Genomic DNA, 24917 nt, shown 5'->3' with positions numbered 1-24917 from the left:
CTTTTCTGTTTGCAAAAGGCCTGCCATACAATTCTTGCTGAATTTGTAWGCCTCCAAAAACAGTTTCAGGTCATATAGCTTTTAAGGGAGATCTTAGAGTGGCTATTAGATTTATTAAAGGTTGTCAATTTTCAGGAGACTTCAGACTAGTGAGATGCTATTTGAGCAGGACTTTCCTTCTAAGTCTGTTTTGTAACAAAAGTTCCTGACAAGACTTGGGTGGAAAGATCAAATATTGTAGGAATCAGGAACAAAAAGATACTATGTTACAATACAGTTCTTCCTAGAACTTGGYCTAAAACTTAGGATTCCTAGACATCTGGAGAAAATAGTACAGCAGAATCTATCCTGGAAAATGAAAAGTATGTTGAGGATTGTAGTGTACTGAGTATAAGTGGTTTTATAGCATGACATCTCAGCAGTTGGGGCCATAGTATTGCACGGATACCAGAAACATGCGAGCTGCTGACTTTTGAGAATTCAGAAGGTTGCAGYATTAAATTTAGTGATGCCTGTAGTACTGGGGTGAGGGGCCATTAAGATGCCTAAAATATAGATGGGTAACTGATGAGATTGCTGGAGTTGTCCGGATGATCTTGATTTTATTTATTGGAAACTTGGGGAGTTTGCCTAACCTTTTTAAGTATAAATCTCTGTTGAGGTTTCTCCGTGTGCCTACGAATCTTTGTAAATTTGATCCTATTTTGAATTTACTTTGAAGAAGTGATCATGGTAGTGTTTTTGAACTGCATTTCTGTCAAGCTTCTTTCCCTCTTTATTATTCAGCCAAGGCATAAAAAAGAGAGTGGGGAATATTCAGTAAGGTAAACTGTAGGTGGTGTCTGAGAGCCTTGTGCGATTGTTAGTAGGTCATGCTGTGATTTCAGCCACAAGAAATAAATACCATTTTGTTGATTGTGATTGTTTTAGGTGGCTGCTTTAAAAACAATGGCCACACAAGGAGGTCCCAAGTACAGCCTCTCCCAGCAACCCTGGGCACAACCAGGTATGTATTTTGTTTTGTGGTCTTCATGTTACCTCCAAGATGCGTGTATGTTAATAAAGCCACACTCATTTACTCTTTTTGAGACTACTGAAAATTTCTCGAGTGGGGGAAAAAAAGACCTCTTTCACTCATTTAGTAGAGCAATATAAATTGCATTATATGGAGCTAGAGTATTTCCGAATGTCATTTATCTCTATGCATGCTTCAGTGCATGACTTATTAAAATAATAATAATAATAATAATCTGAAAAGTTGGGCATTTTAATAGGGATTTTGAGAATGTGAATTGGAAAATTTTGGGTACCCGAGAACTCTCCACCCTTTTCTTGAAAATCTTGGCTTACATTTTGACCTGTATTCTAGTTTAAATGTCTTAAGATTCCTCTAAATTGAATCCTGGCAAACTTCAGACTGTGTACTTAATTGGTGCAGAAGATGAATGACTTCAGCATTTCTCGGGCTGTGACTGTTCTTGCATGAAAACAGTATTTCCACAACTGAATACAGAATGTGCTTAAGAAATTATTTGATTAAATTGAGATAAAACTTCTGCTGTTAAAGGAAAAAGTGAGTCAATATTGAAGTTCTTACTGTCCATACATTTGGTAACTATTTCCTCTTCAGTTTTTCTGTAGCTATCTGAAAACAGAATACATCTTTGTTTCTCTCTTCTGAAGAACTCAAATGCAAATTTTTCATAGGAACATCAGATAAGATATTCCTGGATTGTTTCACTGTTGTTATTACAAAGTTGTGCTTCAGCATGGCACTGAGAAATCTTATTTTTTCAGTTCGTATATTGGAACCTTCTGTTGCATCATGTTCTTAAAATGCAAAGCCAAACATATTCATTCGTAATTTGTGCTGCTCCACAGTTCAGACAATCTCAAGGGATAACTTGAACTCTTACTTATTTCCTGCTTATTCAGGAGCATTTTWAACATTTGTGTGGAGATAATTGTGTGTGTAGAGGCAGATGTAAGTAGAGCTTGTGCTGTTTCTTGGGTCATTTGTCTGGGAAGTAGGAGTAGGTAGAATAAAATTTAGATACTGTAGAACTTTAGGAAGAAAACATAATGTTAACTTTGGGAATTTAAAGCTGTGAAATATATGTTTCCTCTGCCCCTTGAGCCAAGATCTTGTAAAACCATTAAAATATGTAGCAGTAAAGAAACAGTCTTGTCCGAGACAGGATTTCTGTCTGATTGATTCATAATCCAGATGACTATGCAGCCTTTCTTCTTACAGACGTAGCATATGGACAGTAAGGAGAAGTTGTGATATGCTGTTCTCTTTACTAGAACTATTTATTCCCCCCTTGCTTTTCCAAACAAGGAAATTTTCTAGAAGAAAGCCTAAGTAGACCTTCGCTGTTGGAAGCAACTTCAGGAACCTCTAGAGGATATGGGGAGCTGGCAGAAATGGGTTGGATGGGTTTACTGCAGGGGAAAAGGTGTCGTGTCTTGAGCAGATCCTGAGAAAAGAGCCTTGTCTGGCATGTTGTGGTCATGTGATGAGATGATGCTGTACAGCCCAGTGACCCACTCTTCCAGTCTGCACTGTGGTTATGGTCAGCCCCAGTAAAGTGAGAGGATCTTTTGAGATGTGTATTTCAACTAGCAGAAGAACATTTTAGTCTGYTAATCATGTTTACTTTTACTTTCAGCAAAGGTCAATGATCTGGTCTCTTCCRCTTACAAGACAATAAAAACAAAGCTGCCATCAACGTTACGAAGCATGTCATTATACTTGTCCAATAAAGATACGGAATTCATTTTGTTTAAGCCAGTTAGGGTGAGTATTACTAGAYACACATCAGCATGTTTTTTGTAGCTGTTGGACCTTAATTTAATTGAAGACTTTAAACATGCTTTGTAGGGTCATTCAGTTTACTTGTATGTGCACGTATGTGTATACGTAGAGTTATTCTAGGCTAGAATAACACACACAGCAGTAAATAGAACATTACAGTCAGCGTGGTTCACTGATGTGAAGGGCCTGTTGAAAAGGTATATGAGGAATGGTATGTTTTTAGGAGTGGTATGTTTTTAGACTTTTTTTTWWWAAAAAAAAGAAAAACTGTCCTGCTCTCCTGTGTAGGACATGTTACTGTTCGTTCTGCATGTCTCCCACTTGTTCTAAGCTTGGTCAACTATGCATGGRCAGAAGCACTGTGGCAGAGGGGGTGATGCAGACTATACAGAGGACACACTATGAACTACAAGAAGAATCTAGTTTGAGTTCTTTAACTGTTAAGTCTGTAGGGCTTAGGGTTTTAGTTCAGCACACCTTGGATGAAGGGGTTTTTTATTTTTATTTTTTTTCCTTTTCTTTTCTACAACCAGCTGGGGTTCTTTGCTGCTGTTCTGGGGCTTGTTTTAGAGGAAAACCCCTTAAAGCTCTGCCACATCTCCTGATTTGGGCACTTCAGTAGCTATTCTGTGTACATCATGCTTACTCTAGCTCATGTTTGAGATGAATTTTCTGTTATTTCAATGCTGATTCTTTTTATTTYCCCCCCTTAAAAGAATAACATTCAGCAAATGTTCCAGAAGCTTCATGCTTTGCTAAAGGAAGAATTTAGTAATGAAGATCTCCAGATTATAGCTTGTCCTTCAATGGAACAGGTACATATTGAAGCTCCTTGTTTTATCACTCACTCTTTCACATGACTTTTTTTTTTTTCAGAAAGCCAAAAGTCATTAACTGTTCTCTTTAATATTTTTGRTGTTCAGAATCCTTTTCCTTTTTTGTCCCTGTGTCTTTGATCATCCACGGTTAATCTGAACTCTCAGTAAAAAGTCCTTGGTTGTTTTTCTTTCTTTTCTTTTTCTCTTTTTAATGAATATATTAAGACAGTTTTTAAATTGAAAGTGGTAATTGATGTTGTGGGGGATTGGGCTATACAGTGTGTTGGCAAAGAGTCACCTGGAAGACTTCATCCATCTTTGGGCCTTATCTTTTTGGGAAGGAATCAGGGGTAGTAATATGCTTTAAAAAAACAAAAACAAAACACCTCTGTGCATACAAAGGAATTACATTTAGGAAGCAGTGAGAATGAATTATAAGGGTCCATTTGAAGTAAATTGTATTAGGAAAATGTACAAATATTTATGGAAATTTAACTATGTAATAAGGTCTTTAGTCTCAGAGATGACTGGGGTTAAGAATTGTCTGTATTAGTATGCTCTGGCAGAAACCAAGTAGGTTTGACCTTAGTGGTCCAGAGAATGCAGATAGAATTGTGATTATCCCAATTTGCCAATATTTAAACAAATAAATTTATTGTTAAGAGGAATTTGTCTGCAGTGACTACAGCAATAGAGAAATGTGATAACTCTCRGTGCAGCATAGAATAGGAGTGATGCACTGGAAGGAGGTGGGATTATCACAGAGGAGTTGGCTTACTGTAAMTACTGTAATATTTGTTGATCCTTAGGGTCACTTTTCCTACAAACTGAAGGGCATAGAAAACCATATTGTAATTTGTAAGAAAACAAGTATTGTAAAGGATCATCAATGTGCTTCAAATAATGACAAAAATGGTTACTGTCATTTTTTGCCAGTGCATTTCTTTTTCTTGAATCCCTTGAGAATGCATATAGTCCTTTATAAACTTTAACAGAAAAGTTTGTGACTGCTGAAAGAACTAGTCAGTATGGTCAACAATTGCATGTTAGGAAGCCTGTGAGTAAGAAGATGATGGCAAATTTTGGCCAGTTGTGTTGTAATGGTTCTCTGAGGTTCTATAAATCCTTACGCGCTTCTTAAGATTCCTTTTTAAAGGTCCAGACCTCAAATCTTGAACTTAGTTATTTTGTCTAATGTAGGCTTTGACTTTGTCTTTCAGGTGAACTTACTTTTGTCGATGTCCAAGTAGCCCAACAGTGAGGCTGATTGAAGTAAATTTCAGCTGGCTGCCAAGCAGTGAAGGGAATGTGAAGATGTTTGTTTGGAGTAAACAAAGGATCCCGCTGTGCAGCCCAGTCTGCATTAAAACTCTCCAGGCTGCTTAACTCTAATTTGGGGCAGGGGGAGATCAGTTCTATAGATACCTTGAAGGTCTTGCTATATTTATTGGCTTGAGAAGAGGAGGGGGAATAACAATACAAAACCCCTTTTGCTGGTCATTCTTGTGCAAGCTTAATTACTGCCTTTTCTAGTCGCAGAAATCTTCAAAGTTGGAATTCTGTTTTTTTGTTTGTTTAAGAAAAAATCCTTTCTTGTTTTCCTTTAATAAGTTGATAAACATGTGATAAACAGCACTTTTCAAAGACACACTGTAAATAAAGTGCAGGAAATCAAATAGAGAAGGGAGTAGGTATTTGCAAGGCTTGGAGATAAACACATTGGATATGTCAACTTGATTTTTAGTAGCCATGCTCCATTTTTTTAACCCCTCTGAGAATTGTGGTAATCCACCATGTGCTTGAACATAATTTGGAGATTGTTAGTTGGGAAGACTTTCTTTTCCTTGAACTTCTTGAAACACCTGTTATGTTAGTTCTTTTTATACTTGCATTATTGGGAGCTCRTGAGCCCTGACCTTTAGGTTCATGCTCTAACCTATTTCATGTCAAGAATCTCAGATGCATGAGATTTGTAATGGAAAGCTGTGCAATATAATTTCTGTTGTTTCCAAGGGAACTGTGTTTTCAGATACTTTACAGTAAAGGCAAGGCTTAGCATTGAGGTTCTCAGGTACGCTAGAATTTCAGGTTAGAGTTGTTTTCTTTGCCTTACCCAAGATCAAATAGCGTGTTGCATTGTTTAAAATGGGCTGCTGTCATCACGGTGGAGCAGGGCTGGGACTGGAACTTGTGTGTTCGAATAAAGATTAATACAGGTGGTGGGATGTCAGAAATGAATGTGAAAGCACCATCAAATCACCATGGTAAGTAAGGGGATAAGAGAAATACTCAGTAACTGGTGAACAATGCACTGTGTTCAGTATGCATTAGTTGGTATACTGCTTTAGAAAGCTGAATGCTAAATGCTTTTCCATTAATAGAATGAAACATTAAAAGCAGCTCTAGGGTATCTCAGTGTGTAAGTGACTTGTGCAGCACTGCAAAAGAAAAATACAGTGGCTTACATGGCAGATTTTTTAACTTATTTATAAAACTTGTTCTGTACTTAGAATTATGTTGAAATTTCCATGCACATCAGTGGTGTTTTGATATGACAATTTTGCTGTTTTAAATGAGATGGCTGGAGACTAAAATGTTAGAATTTAAAGCTACCACGAGAAGTGTTGCAGCAATGGTGCTGAGATACATGAATGGTACTTACAGGACCTTCCATAACTCCTTAAAATTAACTAAAGGAACTAATGAGGAAGAAAACTTACCCTTTCTTTACACTTCTGTAGAAATATAGGCTGTAAAATAATGTCCAATGCCTTGTAATATATGTATATTTGAGGTTTTTATAAAGTTTTACAGAAGGATTGCATGATCACTGTACAGAGTTATGACTGATTTAATACATTGTACAGAAAAGATGTGAAGGGTAAACCATTACAGTAGTCTCTCTTGTGTGTGGAATCTTTTCACCTCTAGAGTAGCCAGACAGCTCTAAGACAACTGGTTGAAAGATTAGAAGAGCAGTCAATTTATACAGCCTGTTTGCTAAATGAACTCTTGTTTAAACATGTACAGTTTCAGATATTTACGTTTACAAATAATGTAAATACTTTCAAAAGATTAATTTAAGATGCTTTATATTATCTGATTAGAAACTTGCTGTTTTTAATTTTTTTAAATAAAAATGTTGCCTCCTATTTTGGTCCAAGAGTAAAGCTTTATTCTGTATCCTGAGGCTTCTCTGTCAAGATAACTGTAATAGACAATAAACGTCCTGTAAGGACACAATGCTTTGTTAAGAAAAATGTTCTCTCTCTCTCTTTTTCTTTTTCTTTTTTTTTTTTTTAGCAGTAAGAGAATTGACTTTATTTGGCACAGATATATTACCTGACTGCTGAACGTACAACTAATTGTTAAAGTAATCCCTCTTTATGGTTATAATAAAAGGAAATTTGTACTTTCTTTACTGAAAAAATGATCTTGTGTGACTAAGTAGTCTCTTTGCTGCAGTTTTATTAACGGGAATAAACTACAGTTGTAACATAAGGCCATGTTTTAACTAGTTGGCTGTTACTAAGAGCAAACTTGGGAGTTGGTGGCAGAAAACCGTAGTATTACTCAGACCTTCCTTACATGATAGCTGTTCTGGTTGCTCACAGGCTCACCTATACATATTTCTCATTACTAGATACTGTCCTTCTGGCTCTTGATCTTGAAGGAGCAACATCATCCGAGGACTTGTGATTTGTTCCTTGTCCCATCAGTAGGAAGCTTCCTCTGGCTTTGACACTGGCATTTRGATGAACTCCTGCAAGGAAAGACTCTCGCACGTTTTTGTACAGCAGTAGTGCCGGCAGCGTGGGTTAGAGGTCTCAGAGCCTTCAGATGAGCGGATGGCAAGTAAGATTGCAAGATACCAGGTGTATTTAAATTAGTCCTTTGGCATTGTCCTTTGAGTAGAAAACTGGCATTCTATGATTGAAACGAAGGTAATAGCCAATTAAGTGACCTAGCAAAGTTAAAAACTCTGTCAGGAAGTAACAAATTGAGACTAAACTGTTAAATTGCAAGCGAGAACACAGCTGAAAGAAAAAGAAATGACATGGTAACATTAAACAGGCCCAGGTCTGACAGTACCCAGTTACAAAGAAACCCAGTAAATAATGTGATGTAGCAGAAAGTGGGTGTCCTGGGCTGATGCGGGCTGTCAGCTCCAGATTGTATTGCTTTCGGCTCTGGGGGCAGCACTTTAGCCGGGCACTGAGGAGTGGAGCATGGCCGGGTGCTGGCTGATCCCACGGAGGGAAGTGCTGTAGTTGTGCAGTCCCTTGTGGTGCTCTCCTCCATGTAAATCCTAGAATTGGCAGCTGATGGTCACATAAAGGCTCTAGCTTGTTACAGGCTTTTTTTCTAGTTTCATTGGGGCTCTGCTGCAGACTCTCTTCACCTCTTAACAGTGTGAAGAAACCCCTGGGGTAAACTTTAAATAATCAAATTAAAAAAAATCAGCCTGTCCCTGTCAATTAGGAAACTAGTGATTTGTGACTCAGCCACCAAGCCATGAGACTGACCATCTGCCAAGAACTGGAGACTTCATACTCAAGAGGCACCTCATTTTTGCTCTCTCTTGGGTTAGCTCTGGTCTCTGTACTCATACTGCTGTTTTTCACCTCCCATCAAACCAGCATGTGTGTTTGACTGAAAGGCGAAGCAGATGAATGAGTCAGACTCATAGAATCAGTAAGGTTGGAAGGGACCTCTGGARATCATCTAGTCCAGCCTCCCTGCTCAGCAGGGTCACCTAGAGCATGATAGACAGGGTTGCATCCAGGYGGGYCTTGAAKATCTCCAGAGAAGGAGTAACAAGGACCGCCCCTTGCTGAAGTGTTGGCTTGAACCAGGGACCTTTAGATCTTCAGTCTRATGCTCTCCCAGCAGTGTTAGGTGGTTCTGTAAGTCCAGTTCTTCACCTGTAGGAAGGAAGCCATCTGCTCCAAAGTCCTGTGTGATCACTGTAATCCCACTACAATCCATCAAGTGTTTTCAAGCAGATGGGCTTGGTGTTATAAGGAGTCATTGTACAGGAATATAGGCACTGTGAACTTGAAAAAAAGAAGCTTTATTTGCATAGCAATGTGACTGRCTGCTACTGTCTTGAAGAAAAAGAATCTAAAATGCCAACATAAGTGCTGGCTCCAAAATTCTATGTCTTTATTTCAGCATTTCACACAGATAGTGGAGGACAAAAGACAAGGAGTGAACTCACTGAGGGAGGGGATGCCAAAAGCGATGCAATTTTGTTTGTATTTTCAACAGCAGACTCTTGAGCTGGATCTTTTTGGACTGAAGGAAGAGTTCCTCTTTGCTTTCTGGCCACTTAAGTAAGTGTCTTGTCTCTGGATCTTTCAGCTGCAAGGAGAGCCCATGTAAAGAGARGAGCATTAATGCTGAAGAGAGGCCGCGAAGACTCTGTTCTGCCATGTTGTGGTAGTCTGAAGTACTTGCTGGACCATTGCTTTTGACCTATTTGTCCTACAGAGTTAAATTTACCATTGTAGTTGGGGTAAATTGCCTGTGTCCTGGGGTGCTCTTTCCTTTTAGGTGCCTGCTGAGCACATGAACCCTGTGGATCACCTTTTGGGGTCTCTGCGCTTCGTGTACTTTCCAGTCTCCTTCAGTGGAAAGGGGTTGCCCAGAAGTAATGGAGCAAGGAAAATGCCCTCCTTATCTAGTAGCATTGTGGAGGATGCAGGACCTTTGAGGATGCAAATGCAGGTCCAAATGCTTTATGGTTCCAAGTACTGATTTTGGGCAGCAGAAGGCATTGTCACTTGTTTGCAGATCTAGTCCCGGATGAGTATTTCCATTAGTAATTAATCTGTGGCCACCTACAGGARTACTGCTGTGAGGCCAGTTGCAACTACTTTCTGCTGGGACTAGGGAAGACAACTTGAATTCTTCACCCTGAGCCCACAAGCCCCTACCGCATGTGAGCTCYTGGGGATCCCTGTGCCCCGATGATGTGTGATCCGCATTTCAGAGCTGGCTCGTTGTGTTTGTGTCTAGCAGAGGATGTGGTCGCATGCATTAATAGTTTGGGATCTTAACACTGGCTCTGAGCAGGGCTGAGCTCAGGTGGAAACGGCATTTCCAGCCCCAGGGAAGGGTCAGAGGTTGGAAACTCAAATTCAACAAATACCAAAGGAATTCAGCRTTTCTCTCCCTGTACACCCTGTTCATGTTAAGTGAAATGTGTTTTAGATAAAATCAGGAACTTTGTGTTTGTATTGACATTTAATATAAATGTTTTGAAAAGAAATAGTGTTTCAAAATGAATTTGTGAGATGTGCTGTTCTTACCCTACAGCGACAACATTTCAATCTTATCTAAGTGCTTTCCTGAAAGGGAATTTCATTAAGATTCACACGGGCAGGAAATTTGCTTTTGAATGAAATGGTATTTTTTTCACCTGAAAATTTGTAACCAATCCTATTCAACAGCCACAGCAAACACTGCTTATTGCAGCTGAGACGTTTTCATGCTGCTGCTGTCTGCTCAGTTGGTAAATAGGACCTGGCCAGGCCATGATAACTCAGTAAAGACTCACCTTGAGCCGGGCGCCCACRTTGAAATAGATGTGGTCACTGTGGTTGATAAATGTTAAGCAAATTTGATCCTGAGCCATAATTTTAATGGTGATGTGACTGTTCAGCTTCATGAAGATGGACTGGAAAGGAGGGCTGTGAACRTGAGGCCTGAAGTCCCACCAGTTCCAGCGCTTCTGACTCGTCCCTTCCTGGTGAAAGCAGATCCCGGCACACAAATCCAAGGTGACCCTGGGGACAAATGTAGTGCCTTGCACCAAAGCTTGCCACAGGTGTGGCCAGGGTGGCAGCCTTCTTGCACTGGCCCCACTGTGTGAGGCCACCCAAGAGAACTGAGCCTCCTCAAGCGGGGCTGGAGTGTGAGCCTGGCAGGGTGTTTACATGCTCGCGTGGGAGGCCCATCATGGGGCTCCCATAGGATCAGGGTTATGCTTTTGGGGGCTGACAACCCCAACCTGAGCAAGGAACTGTTCATTTGCTCAGAACTATAGTCTCACAGTTCAATTAAAATGTTTGACGCGTCACGGTTCGTGTCCCTCGTGCTCTTTTGGTTGTGAGGACCCACCACTGCTGTCAGGTGCACTAGTTCAATGAGGGAGTCCCCGGCAGTGGSTTTGCTCTTGAATAAATGGCAGGAGGAGGATTTTGGCCCCATTGCTTTCTTAATAGGCTTTGTCCTATAGTAAAAACAAYGATAAGTCCCTACAGGGCAAAGAAAATAATCAAGACAACCATGGGTCAAGTGTGTTTGCGTGTGTTTACTCCTTCCTATTACACTTTTATGTCTTCTGAAAGTTTTCACTGTCAAACAACCAGACACGGTTGCTGCTTAGGCTCTGGCAACCTTTATATTAAAAATAGTTTATGTGTGTGTTTGCATGCAYGTGTACACATGGCCGGGTGCAGGAAATGGCCTTGCCAAAGAACAAGGGAGAGAAGCTAAGCRTGTGTTGGGGGAAATAGCCCATATCTACAGCACACAAATACAAATCAATACTCCCCATCTAGTGACCACCTGTGTAGGTGGCTCTGGGAGCTGCAATATCATCCAGATGCAGAAGGCAGGGAATTTTTATCATTCCTTGCATGTGTCACTTCGAATTTTTGCTGTTGAAGCRTAAAGAAGTTGATTCTCACCATGCTGCTATTCAGCCCTGACAAGCCCAGCAAAAGCCTGTGAGCAGCTCAGTCTCCCTCCTTCTCCCCCAGCGTTACCTCCTGCTGTAGCTTAGGTGYAATGTGAGGGGAAAAAAATTGCTAAAGTTGCCACTTTGATTGGTGTTGGAGCACAGATTGAAGACATGCCTGGATTGGTCTGCATGCAGGATGAGTGGTCTACCCACAGCTTATTTTGTGTCTTCTTCTAATCAAAATTGTTGGATTCTTTTTATAAATATATAAGAACCATTACTTATTCAGCACTGCCTTTAATTTATAGCTGCTGGGAGACACCGAGGGAGTGCTGTAGCAGTGTGTCCGGTGCAGCCGGCAGCCTTTTCGGTGCTGACGTAGGTCAGCAGCAGCATGAGTCCTGTGCTCGCCCCGACCCTCGTCCTCTGCTCACGCCTCCCATCTTTCCCCAGAATGGGCAGCGGTGATGCATTACTTTTAAGGTAATAGCAGAAGACACGAGGAGAACAGTGAAGGAAATTGCAAGGTTTGATGAAGGAGTAGGAAGCACGTGGTCAAGCAGAGCTACGAGTGCTTCGAGGCTGAGCATTTCCATAAATTGGTTTGCGTGATGAAAATGGGACTGTGACCACAGCACTTAATTCTCACTAGGATTTACCACTCCAGTGTAGTATTTTTCTTCTTGGTGCACAGCTACAGTTTGCAGTCCAAGCGCTGCCAGGAACATGGCCARGCATGGATGGGCAGCGAGGTGACACCACCCATGCAGACATCAAAAAGGAGAGAGCATCGTTCTCCACATCGGCACTGCAGAGGTGCAAAGCCAGGRGAGCACCCGCGTATAGCAAATAAAGAAGGAGAATTAAAGGGTGGAAACTTCCTAACAAGACACKGAGCTGCTGCTGTGATTTCCAAGAAAACGTGGAGGCCTTTCCTGATGAGAGGGCACAAGGAAGAGACCAATGGCAGAAAAAAAAAGCATAGCAAGAGAGGGGGAAAAGGAGAAATACAAAACGTGAGGTTAGGCGGGGGTAGGGGTGGTGGTTTCAGAGATACTTTACTGCTGCTATGAATCGCTTTGGCGTAGTGTTATAAAAACCATGCTTTTCGTGATGGATGGAAGACCAGTGTGTCTGCAGGCAAGCAGCAGGGCTGCAGTAGTCTAATGGAAGTGTTATTGCAAAGGCTGTTTACAATGATTTGTGACAGCCAGTTAGACATTTAATGCGTCCACTAATTAGTCTCAACACGAGAAGGACTTGTAAAATTGAGAAGCRATTTACTGATTCTCCCAGTTCCTACCTTTCCAAAGGGAAACTTTGGAGAGAAAAGTAGGGGGTCAAAAAATAGAATTTGATGGCTCAAAAAGCAGCAGTTTCTACCAAAAGACATAAATCACCACATATTATCACTTGGACTGCAAAAAATTGGTCACCTAAGTCATTCTTACAGTCAAGTGCAGACACCGGATATGAGAAACAAACCGAAAGCAGTGCTGACATCAAGGTAAATGACTCTGGCTGTTGCAATTTCCCCTCACATACAAATAACAAGCCCATGCTTTTCAGACATGGCCACCGGGGACTTCCTAAGAAGACAGTAAAGAGGATACACCCTTCTTCCTGTGCTATAACTCGAGTTTTCCTGCTGAGCCACCTCCACTGCTGTGTGGCTAACCTCAGACAAGATCACAGCGGTCTCTGGATGGACATCACCAGCAAGTGGGATGGAGCAGTCCTGGGACACCATCTCACCCTGGCAAGGCCCAGTGGACTCAGGGACTGACACCAGCCAGGCTGGAGAGAGCCACAGGAGAAGTCTAGARAACATGACCAAGGGGAAAAGGCGGAAAGACTTGGGTTCTTCAGATAAAAGAAAGGAATACAGAATGGATGTGACGACYGTCTCCAGAGATGGGAATAGCTACCTGAAACAGAGGAAGGAGCCCACTCTCTGTACCTGGTGGCCCTTACAAGTGACGATGGTGTAAGGAGAGATCAGGCATCTGAACCCAAGGAGATACTTCTCAAGTGCTTGAGAAACRTGATCCCAAGCAATGCAGTAGGTCAGCGTGCAGAGCCTCCCTGGCAGGTCAGGAAGGAGCTGGTGTCCCCTCCAGCTCTTCCCTTACAATTGTGAAGCATCTGGACAAAGCAGAGCCTGGGTCAAAATCACATGTTATCCCTGCRAGTGTTACTCTCCCTGCGCCCTTGCACCCTGCACTGGGGCCTGCTCCAGTTGCCTTGATGCAGTACTACAAAAATCACCACTCTGGTGGGCTGCAACATAGCCCTAGCTCCTTTTCATGCATTTCACATGGACCCCCCCTCCCAAAAAAAATAAAAAAAATGAAGCCCAGTCCCGCTGCCCCACTGGTGCCACTGGTGGGGTGGCTCTCGGGGGTTGCACTTACCAGATGTGGCCGTTGGGGTGGCAGCACGCTGCACGGCCACGGTTTGCGAAGAAGGCTCTAATCCCCATGTACCTGTTGTCCTCGAGGATGAAGTATGTAAACTGGGTTCCCTTGGTGTATGTGATCAGAACAGCTATGTTGCCTGATGGGTAACTGGCAGGAGGTTAAGGAAAGAAGAGCTCGTTTAAAGCCTACCAAAAGCATACTTTGCAAGAAAATATTGTTGGAAGGTATTTGGGGAAAATAATCCAAGCCTGGTCAACCCAAGGGAGGAAACTCATAGTGAAAATCAGAGTATTCTGATTGCCTGCCTGCGTAAGAAAAGTTTTTGTTGGATACTAAACCTGACCCGTTCCATCCGGAAGAAGCAGCAGAAATGTCTGTCCATCAGGGTAGTATCTTGTTAAAGGCTCGACAGAGTGGCAGTGCTGTAGGAACAGAGCAGACATGGTGAGGGTGAGCTGGTGCGTATGCACGCACGCACATCTTCGCAGGTGGCARGAGCAGACTGGTCGCACAGGAGGACGTGCTAACCATGGCCATGCAGGTGCAGCCCTTAACCTCCAGGAGAAAACCCAGCGTGGGAGAAGTGGCTGCTTCAATTATTTGCCGGCTTTACCTCCAATTCTGCCACTTCCATCAAAGGTACTAAACTGAGAGAACAGGCAACAAAAACCTTCATGCACCTCATTTTCCACCTAGCCTCATTTTTGGTTTGTTTGTTTGCTTGCTTTTAATTAAAGCCTTTTCAGTAACTGAGGAAAACTTATCCCTCAATTCTGTGTTTTCACATTTCACATACGAAGCTCAACTCTTCTTATTTTATGTTATTAGCTGCTCTGTGATGATATAGTTTGCCAAGAGCCCTCTTTCCATTAGACACACAAGTAATTTATCCTGTAACATACTGACAAGCAGCTGCAGGAAAAATGAAAACATTTCTTTACCAAGGGCTTAGCTYCAAGCATTACAAGGGAGCTGGGTTTAGTGCTTTCTGATAGGAATAAGGAGCGTTACTGTCTGCTTCTCCTAGAAGAGCAGATTTGTTTCATTTGAGAGTAGGGAAGCAGAGAGAGTTTATTGTTCCTTTTAACATCATCATTAAAAGCAACAGCTAATTATCATATGCAGAAAGAGGCCTTGCTCAGATTTTCTCTGCTGTGGGAATTAGAAGGACTTGTCCACAGCAGCTCTCAGGTGGAGGCATTTCGAATATGTGAAGTGATTGATTTCAGACATAACTGCGGCACTAATTTATAACCTGAAGATGTTTATTTTGGCTCTGCAAAATAGATAAAAATTACTTCCTAGTTGTAAGGGACAGAGCGGAACAAAAAAGCAACAAACCAACAATCTTGTTCCAGCTTTCATTTTGCAGACTTTTTATGAAGCCAAAAAGACAGACAGTCCTAGGCAGGAGGATTTGCTACCCCTATATTTCAGGAGGGGAAAGCAGTATAATGCAATTCTATGTCTAAAATAAAAAAGCCAACAAAATCATTGATTGTGCAATAAATCATAGGTAATTTTCTTGTACGTCTGCAGAACCTGCAATGCCTTCTAGTTTAGGAAGTAAGAGGGAGAAAAGAGGAAGAGGAGGGAGAGAGGAGAAGGAAAGAAAGCTCTGGGGCAGAGGAAAGCTGGGGTAGCCCTGCTCTGGCGGTGCCAAATTTGCCCTGTCCTTGAGAGGCTCCATAGTCTGGTTGCATGACTGCCAGATACTGCAAAATGAAGCGAGAATGGACCAAAAACCAGAGCACTGGCACCAGAGAAGAAATCCTGCATGGAGTCCAGCTCCTAACTGCCTCAGCCCTGCTGACCTCAGTGGTTGATGAACCATGTCATGCTGAAATATCTTAGGGAAATCCCTTCCTTGAATTCCCCCCGGTGGCTAGTTCCCCCCCCTAGTTCAACAGCCTAGATGCATCCTCACTAGGTGGTTTTGATGTGGCTGCCTTGTTTGGAGGATAAGGGAGCTCAACGGTGTAGAAGTGGGCTTGAGCACAGCAGGGTCTGAGGTCTGGGTTCGAGGAGATGGCTGGTAGGTAGAATTCAGCCTTGATACTGCACAGGATGCTCCTTAAGTAAAACCCCAGGGACACCAGACTCAGCTTCTCAGTTCAGGAGTGTATTTGAGCACCTGACAAAGTCCATCTTTTAACAGTGACAAATATACGTGTTCCATCGACTTAGTGTGTCCACCAATAGACATTTTAATGTTTTGCTAAATCAGGACCCTCTTGGTAACATATAAGTGACATCAAATATACTTGATTGGACCCCCATGACTCCCACGTGCTATAAGAACATCCGACACGATAGAGCTGTCTGTATAATCCCCTTACACCCCACATGACAAGCAACAAGAAGAGATCCCACAGGCTACCACACACCTTTAAATGCTCTGCAACAAAATCACAGTCCATCTCAAGCAGGTCTTCTGGAGGTGTTGGCATTGGTTGTTGCTTCTCGGAAGGGGGAGTCTGTGGTCTGACGGTGTACTCATTTTCTTCTGAGAGTCTAAATGAAATTTTGCCCCCTGAAACAGTTTTAGGAGACTGGTGTTCAGGACAATGCAACGCCGCTCTGTTTCCCTAAGCTTTGTGTCCTGGATTAGTTGGGATGGGAGAAGGAGGGTATAAGAGTGTGGGATTGTGAGAGCATCTACTTCATTAATGTCACCCGATCAAGGATCAAAGAGGACAACAAGGAAAGGGAGGAGCCACAAACAAAACACTCAGAGGCAGGGACGTGACAGACAAGGGGTAACGGAGCCAATGACAGAGCCCAAGAGTCGCCGGTAACTAGTTGCTGGGCTATTAAGAAACTGCAGATTTGGCCAACCTGGACTTGTAAAGATGGAAGAAACGATGAACAGGAAGACTCCTAGAGAAGAGGGAGGCCTGTGGGACTATGCAAAGTTTTCTAAGGCAGTTTGAGGGAAGAGGATTAGGGAGGAACAAAAGAGGGAGTACAAAAAGGGCAAGTCCCACGAAGCAGTGGCCAGTCAGTATGCTTGTGTGACGAAGCCCTGCCCTTGATCACTGCAGTCTAGCCTGTCTTCTTACTAAATCCTTTCTTAACTATCTTTCCACATAATCTTGCTCTCTGTCCCACGTGTGAATGCTGCAAGGATGAGGTGCCAGCAACAGAATAGACCAGAGTGTGTGAATACGGGGCAGTAGCTGGAGTCAGACCTCAAGCAATGGGGCAGGACCATGCGCTTCAGTGCCATGTGCCTAAGCCACCACAGGGGCCAAAGTGTCTGTATTTTCCCCGACTTGATGTGTTTGGGAGCAATTTCCTGGCAAAGTCCAACCAGACAAACCATGAGGAGGAGGCTGTGTCACAGGGAAGGGCCTAGATATGGGCAAGGATGCCAGAGGGACAGAGGGGCTGTGCTCGTGTCTGAAGGGCCCATGTACGGTCTGAGCTCTGGCAATGTTATTTAGGGAGCTCCTTGTATGTGGCTCATACAGGCTGTGTCCATGTCCGTGTCCATGTCCGTGTGTGTGTGTCTGGGGTATGTGCTCAGCCTTGCCGCTAGTTGAACCTGCAAGCAAGAGAACAGTAGCCAGGTCCATCAGTCCCAGACACTGAGCTGGACCTGGGTCTTGGAGCCCACCAGAGGTGATGACTGCTAAGACCTCCCTTAACAGAGGGAGGGATTGAGGAGCTTTTGTGTCTTTTGCCTTATTTGAGGAGAAACCAGCAAAAAGGGAAAATTTAACCTAAATAGGATGAGGTAGGATGGTTTTCCTAAGAGAAATAAGGGATCTTTGCTTAAGACTATGAAGCTAGGCCAGCCCATGGGCAGCTGAGAACTATTTATAGCAAAGGATGGGCTAGATATGAACCAGTAAGTCTCTTCCATAACAAGAAGACAATTCTTGTAAGCMGGGAGACATATGCATGAAGAAGACAGGATTCATAGGCAGGGAATTATGGCCAGACCTGTGTTTTGAGTAATTAGAAAGGTCCCTGGCCACTCCTAATTAGGATTCTCACACCTTTTRTTATGCAAAGGGCTGCTTCCCTTTTGCTTCTCCCTTGGATGCCCTGATGCTACCATGCACTTCTGGCTCCAAATCAGACCCAGCTGCTCCAACAATTCACTAGCGAAGGTACTTACAGGCGGCGAATTTCAGATATCGCTGAAGTATTTCCCTGTAGTTCTCAAATCCTTCCTGATTTAACCTAAGATCAACAAATCAGAAGTTAAAAATAAGATCAAATTGTTGGCTAATGATGCTACCCACATAATCTAAGAGAAAATAATATCATGGGATGTTGTATCAGGAGCATTCACCTGAAGCAATGCAGCTGTCTGCATCTGAGTTTGTCACCACAGATAGCTTTTATAGGCAAAGAAGAGAAATGGGAGATTCATCTCATTGCAAGGCTGATGAACCATGCAGAAGAGATGCCTRTTTCTCAGCCCTGGATGCAAGGTTAGTTGAGGGTGACCAATAAAGGCATGGGAATCTGCTTGCAAGAKCCAGATGTTAGTCGAGATGAATCCAAACCTTCATGACATCTTGCACACACGTCTGATCCACACGTGGTGGGAAACCCTGCTTTGCGTCAGCTGCATGTCATGTTCTCAAGTCCCTGCTCTCTTCTCTCAGGGTGAAATTCAGCTTGTGTGGAAGATTGGACTGATACACAGTTTTGGTTGTGATAGCACGTACTAATCTAATCCATAAGAAATCCTTTGTGCTAGGACCTATACGCAGCCAGAAGATAGACCCTTCCCAAAAGGCTCAAATCAAATTCTATCTGGAGGCCTTATATCAAAGCAGATAGACCTTAGTGCCATTCAGGCCTTGTATTATATACCTCTCTTCACCAGAGGGAAATTTTGGTGCAGGCTGTTACTCCCATAACGATACACTGGCACTTAAAAATCAAACCCCTGAGGACCGGTATAGCGGGAGAAAAGGGAAAACAGCAATGAAAGATGAATACCTCAAGTATGGTAGCCCAGTCTCTGCCTGCCATGTGAACTCATCCCTCCTGAGCCCTGGGAAGTCCATCGGTGCTTGCCATGGTGCAGCTACTGTCCCTCAGCTGTTGCCACATGTGGGTGCTCCCCAGGGCCAACAAGAGGCTAAATGGGAACTTGATCCTAGCTCATGAGCACTGGGCAGCCTTGGAGGACGTAGGAAAATAATGTTTTTGTCCACCATTGCTGCTGTGCAAAGGGATCAAAGTGTCTTAGGTGGGAACGTGTGCAGGGGCTGTGCGATGGGAGGGAGGCCCAGAACTGAGTCAAATACATTCAAAGTCTCTTGGGAGGGAAAGCTGAGTTGGGGATTTACTTGGAAACACATTTCTCAGACTCAAACTGGGAAAGTGCGTGCTCTGTCCACTCCCTAGGGAGCTTCCTAATGTGTGTGTCAGACTTACAAGGGGAATATCACCGAGATGAAGCAGCTGATGACTTCTGAGCACTCAGTTCTGGCTTCTCATCAAGCTCACCAATGCCTCTTTCAGCAAAGATGAGCTCTATGAGGAACTGCAGGGAAGTATTGCCTTGGCAGCACTGAACCATCCTTGCTGTACATTTAAATCAGGCCACATTCAGTGCTGTTGTCTGCTGAGCATGTCCCCCTCAGAGACCAGTGACAAATTTTTCCTCTCAGTGGTACCACTGTAGGCTCTACATCAGATGGCTCAATTCTTGTCCATGCTCATGACCTGCTGTGGGATGTCACAAGCAAGTTCCCGCCTTACTCCCTGAGACTGGAATTAAGAAAGCTGGTAATGAGGGCTTGCCTCTTCCCATCATAAGCTCTCGTTACTCTCCCCCTGATTTCTTACTGTCGCAGCAGTTCTGCTTTGATGTCACATCGCAGCTCTGTTTGGGACCGGTGAGGATGAGGAGCTATGTCAATCTCTTTCTCTATTTCATCTTCACTCATCAACTCTTGGATCACAGTATCAAATATTTCCTTATAGCTCCTGCAACAGAAGAACTACAAAGTACAGCATGTGTAAGGATGTGGTGAGGCTGGTCTGAGGAGACCTTGGGCAGAGCTGAGACCTTCTGACTTGGCTGTCATTTGAGATGAGCCAGCCAGCCCCTATCTGCTGAGGACTTATGTAGCTGTGGTACAATTACAGATCTAGAGACCTGTATCCATCTCCAGGAGACCCAAGCTCACATTGTGCTGTTTCACCTYCTCCCTCACTATTCCACCTTCTCCTTCCAACTGTGACTGCGCTTCCCTAGGGCCCTGCTCCCCAGGGAGCTCTTCCGCAGGCAGTCCTCCTACTGGGTGTCTCTGCCCTGGTGGCATTGCCCCTGTGGCCAGCCCCTCTTCTCCTTGCCCTAAACACCCTTCAGCTYCTCTTCAACTATAGCCCTCTTCTCTTTCTGTCTGCCTTTGGCATCTCTGTTCACTTGGTCACTCTCTGTTTTGGGTGTCTGCTAATGCTGAGGTATCTGGAAGGGAGTTTCTGGGCTGCTTCCCAGGTCCACAGGGTGCTGTGGGCAGTGTCCCTTCCACCCACAGGGAGGAAAAATGAATGTTAAGGGGAAAGAGGACCTGGCATCTTTTACAAAGCATGTCCTTGAAATGATCAGGAGAAGAGCACAAGGGTTTCAGAAGCTGCTACATGAACCAGAGAAGCATCCCACTTTCATTATGGATCTTTCCAGATGAAATTTGGCTGTAATCTTATCTTGTGACACTCCTTTCATGCCATCATGAACCTGAAGGAGGAAAGGTGCCCTACTTGTTTCTTTCAGATCTTTTATTTGATCAAAGTCTTATCAGCTTCAGGACCTCTCTTCTCCCATGATCACTAACCCTCTCTATCGCTACCTGATAGTTAGGTTGCTTTATTCCAGGAATCATGAGCCCRTGTTAGTGTATCAGCTTTTCTGTTGCAATACTGCTGAGAAGAGACTGCTCATAGTGTAGGCAACTCACATTTTCATGGGGTTGTTCCTTCAGATCCACCACTGTTGGRACTGGCTTTTCAGGACTGCTACAAAATTTGCACTTTGCAAATTCTTCAGTTAAGACTTCCTCCTCAAAACACAGAAGAAATTCATCATCYACTTTTTAATTGTTTAAAGAAATACATTTGGTGTAAATCTAGATTGTTCTCATAAAAGTAAACAAAATCGCTGCTTTTAGTGTAACCCTAAACCTCCTTTTCAGTAAGTATATGTATGTCAAGAAATTCAAGTTATATTTAATTATCTGTGCTCCCAAACAAATGCAATTTTCATGTTTACTGTTCCTTCCTAAGATCTCAATGGAAAGTATTAATTGATTTTCATGGGAATATGTGAACAACATGTTAATGTGATTCTCTTTTAACATTCTGTGAAACACCCAGACTGTGACAAAAAAAGAACAAAATAAAAACCGAGTTTCAAAATACAGTTCCTGTCTCTTCTTTAAAAATAAACCCATCAGAAACCTACATTGAAAACCAAGATGCACTCATTTTTTTAAGATAATCTTGATACTGAAAAACTTCAGGAAGTAAGAATGTTTGCATTTTGGAAGGAAACAACCTGCATTTTAAAAGCATTTCTGATGGAAACRTTCATGATAAGCTCTGCTCCATCCTGTCAGTTGCTTGAAAGTGGCTTAAATTTGGTTTAGCTTTGAAGGCTTTTCCCCTCTCCRTAGTATTTATAGCAGTTATCTCAATGGCTTTCACTATGAGCAATGAAGCTACCTAAAGACACTCTGTCTTGCCCCGGGGTTGCTTTCTGGGGAGGGTTTCCTCCTCTATCCACCAGCTGCAGACCCAGGTGGTGGGTTAACTGGCTAACAGCACAAACCCCAGTGCAAGAAAGCAAGCCACCACTGATAAATGGCATCTGTCCACTCTTGCATTGTACTCCGGTTTTATTCGTATGCATGGCAAGTTTGTGCCGGTCCAGCTACGCAGGCTGCTGCYGTTACTGCTTATACAGAGGATCTGCTTTAATTACAGCCAAGATCTTAAAACAACCATCATTTGCCTTTCCAATGGTAAGAAGGGATATTATTTATTTCTCATTCCTCCCAAAGACCTCCAGTTGAAAGATGAAGGCAAAGACCTGCCAGCTGGCCACTGATTGAATGAAAAAGGGAGTTTTTAATAACAGCTGAAGGGACTGATCTTTTACGCCATATGGCTACACAAGGGCCATGCAGACATGAACACCAAGCTGGTGTAACTCACCTGTGGTCTGTTGGCACTCAATACACCACTGAATTATTTGAGCCCTAGATCTTACACTTACACTTTTCATCATTGACTGACTTTTCTTCTTTCAGGTTGTGTCATAACTTGAGGGGACTTGTGGATTGTGACACTGATGGGCTGTGACCAAGGAGTGGCTTTTAGTACAGCAGAAGAGCCTTCCTAAGGGGGCTGGTCCAGCCTACAGGTGATTCTAGGGCAGCTGAGATAACCTATTACCCTTTTTATTATGCTTCAAATTTGTCAGTGCAGCCTTCTTCACGGTTTATCATCATTATATTCTTTCTGACGGATGCACCTGCTCTATAAGCAAAGTAAATCATTATATTAAACTCCTTTCAATCAGTTTTCACACTCACTTTTCTCAGATGCTCATCCCACCCCTCCAGAGAGAAACRTTCACTTCAGATATGCATGTTTTTCTGTCGATCAGCCCATAACCCTCTTTCAGTTAAGCTGTAATGAAAATAGCCTGCAAGCTAGGGATGAATCCACAGCTGAAACCCTTCATCATGCTGGAGGAGTTCCCATCACTAAGCTACAGCCTAGCCAAGAGCAGAAGACCTGAGCCAAACTGCTCCCCAGGCCTGGACACATCTCAGTGCGTTGGGAGCAGGTCCTGACCATGTGTTGGGGGCCCCAGTGCAGAGCTGTGTGGCCCAAAGATGAGCCTCACCGCTCTGCTGCTTTAATTCCTGGAGTAGACACAAAAATGGACATCAGCCAATGGAAATGGAAACTTTGGCCTTGGTATTTAAAAGGCTGAGTGCATTCTCCACTCAGTAAAGATGGGGTTAATAGCTGGAATATCATGGAGTCYGACCCTAGTTTCCTTCTGAAGCTTTATTTTGCTTTGAGGAGCTGTGAAACGAGCCTGGAGTAGGGAAGAAGTTACATCATGCACCTGCACATTTCCTACCAAGAAAGGAACCAAAGCTCAAGAGACACTGTGTGTGAGTCACTGACACCTGCTCTTTTCTTGTCTTGTCAAATGAATCCTGTTTTTATGATGGTCAAGTTTAAGTCTGTTAAGGGGGAAAAACCTCTGCCTTTTCAGCATTTTTTGCTCCATTATTGGAAAAGAGACATTATCTTTCTCTCTCGTCGGAAACCACTCACAGCTTCAGGACTGTCAAACYACCTCAAGAGAGCAGTTTTCTGGAAGCCACATGTCTTTTCTGAAAGGCAGCTCACCAGAGAGCTTACAAATTGTACACTGCCTGACTTTAAATATAACAAAATGACTAGAGTTGGGGAGGAGAAGGAAAAAGGCTCATCTTAAAATTTCTGACATGCTGAGATCCACTCAGTCAGGTGCACACTCAGTGTGACCTTGCACCTCAGATTTGCACCAGTAACAAGTTTGGTCCTCTGTTTTTCTGTATGCCAGGTAAGGAGAACTGTCCACTGAAGCTCTTTTTGTTTTTTCCCCTTGTTTTTTTGCCTCAATGAACTAATTTAGTGTTTGCCTCAGATGCCGAACTCAGTGTCTACTCAGCCTTACTTCTTTTATCTACAAATAACAGCCACAACTTCCCAGCCTTTGTCCCCAAATAAATGTGCCTCAGGCCCGAGCAGGACTCCTCTGCAAAGAGCAGCACCTTTGGCCTCTTTGGGGAACATGGCAGAGGGTGAGATTTCCAASAATGAGATTTGTAAAAAACATGTTCAGCTGGGGAAGATTCTCCTCCTTCTTGTTATTTTCTTAAATGTAGTGGGTGCTCATTATAAAAGGGCCAAGCTAATTACTCCCAGGCCCCCGAGACTGTGACGCTCGTGGCACCCACCGCCAGGCTCCACCAGCCAGGATCCTCAGGTGGGCAGTACTGTGAGGTCATGCTCCCCCATAAAAAACAACAAAAGTACTTGTCACAGAAATTCCTGGTTCCTTTCACTGTCGGGTGGTTTCACTGTTACTCTCCAGCTGGACCTCACCTTGTCTATGTAGAGGGCAGCCAGCGTCTGCTCACACTCGTGCGTGTATCCCCTGGATGGCACTTCATCTTCTGACTCTGGCCTTGGGCTTTGTGCAAAGTCAACAGGTTCATCCACGGCTTATAGTGAGGAAAAGTTACCAGTTAATTCCTGTTCATTAAAAGCACTGGCTAATGACCTTGTGTGCGACAGTTTTCTCAGGAAGAGGCTTTGCCATCCATCATTCTCCTCCTGCCTGTCCTCCTTGGGCCCTGTGGTTTCTGCACCCCTATTTGAGCAAGGCTCCAGCTTCAGCAAAGGAAAGGGTCACCAGAGGGTCTCCTGCTGGTCTCTTAGAGTTTTGATAGATGGGCAAACATATTTCCCAGCATGCTGCATCACCCCTGTCATCTATTTGTGCAACAGGAAGAAGGAGGTGACCTAGCTAGGTATGCTGCTGTCCTTCCCCTGCARTGCCTAGTATTCTCCAATCACCATCCAAAGTGCTTGAATGTTTACATTTCTTCCCTCCACTGGGGCCTTGCACCTCAAATTTCAAAGAGGAAGGTGCTAAATTAGCCTAAAGACTGCCCCATGCTTTCCAAATATTCATAAATAATCTCGAAACAGAAATGGATAGTGAGAGAAGTTTGCTGATGATATTCAGGATAGTCAAGGCAAAGGGTCGACTGTGAAGAGTTGCTGAAAGACCCCACGGCACTGAATAAAAGGGTAATAAAATCACAGATGAAATTTGATGTAGATAAATGTAAAGTGATGCGCATGGGAAAAGACAATCATATCGTTACGTACAAAGTAATGGGCTCTGATCTGACTATTTCCACCTGGGAATGAAATCTTGAGGTTATAATAGATAGCTTTATGCAAATGTCAGCTCAACACTCAATAGCAATCAAAAAAGCAAACAGAAAGCTAGGAATTATTAGGAAAGGAATAGAGAGCAAAACAGAGGAAATCATTATGCTGCTTTATAAGTCCATGGGCTCTCATCTCTTGAATACTATTGTGCAGTCCTGATTCACCAATCT

The 24917-nt window shown here is 43.2% G+C and overlaps 2 protein-coding genes across 3 annotated transcripts in view; one reads left to right on the top strand and one right to left on the bottom strand.

Annotated features, from left to right (window-relative positions):
• COG3 (component of oligomeric golgi complex 3) overlaps nucleotides 1-6896 on the top strand; it is a 33451-nt gene extending 26555 nt beyond the window's left edge. For both annotated transcript variants that reach the window (XM_085324990.1, XM_085324991.1), the window contains exons 20-23: nucleotides 931-1006; nucleotides 2673-2800; nucleotides 3535-3633; nucleotides 4857-6896. In XM_085324990.1, the coding sequence (XP_085181116.1) occupies nucleotides 931-1006; nucleotides 2673-2800; nucleotides 3535-3633; nucleotides 4857-4886 (333 nt within the window). In that variant the 3' untranslated portion in view covers nucleotides 4887-6896. The remainder of the gene's footprint in view (nucleotides 1-930; nucleotides 1007-2672; nucleotides 2801-3534; nucleotides 3634-4856) is intronic.
• Nucleotides 6897-7002: 106 nt separating this feature from the next.
• Nucleotides 7003-24917, bottom strand: part of ERICH6B (glutamate rich 6B) — a 33408-nt gene continuing 15493 nt past the window's right edge. The window contains exons 6-13 of the mRNA XM_085325005.1: nucleotides 20679-20773; nucleotides 19564-19718; nucleotides 17873-17937; nucleotides 16134-16279; nucleotides 14080-14168; nucleotides 13741-13893; nucleotides 10199-10427; nucleotides 7003-9000 (exon numbers count right to left, since the gene is read on the bottom strand). Of these exons, the coding sequence (XP_085181131.1) occupies nucleotides 8854-9000; nucleotides 10199-10427; nucleotides 13741-13893; nucleotides 14080-14168; nucleotides 16134-16279; nucleotides 17873-17937; nucleotides 19564-19718; nucleotides 20679-20773 (1079 nt within the window). The 3' untranslated portion in view covers nucleotides 7003-8853. The remainder of the gene's footprint in view (nucleotides 9001-10198; nucleotides 10428-13740; nucleotides 13894-14079; nucleotides 14169-16133; nucleotides 16280-17872; nucleotides 17938-19563; nucleotides 19719-20678; nucleotides 20774-24917) is intronic.

Source organism: Rhea americana, unplaced genomic scaffold, assembly GCF_003343005.1.
Source record: "Rhea americana isolate MKP2758 unplaced genomic scaffold, rheAme1 scaffold_95, whole genome shotgun sequence".
In the NCBI taxonomy this organism is placed as follows: Eukaryota; Metazoa; Chordata; class Aves; order Rheiformes; family Rheidae; genus Rhea; species Rhea americana.
This window is presented reverse-complemented; position numbering and strand designations above follow the sequence as displayed.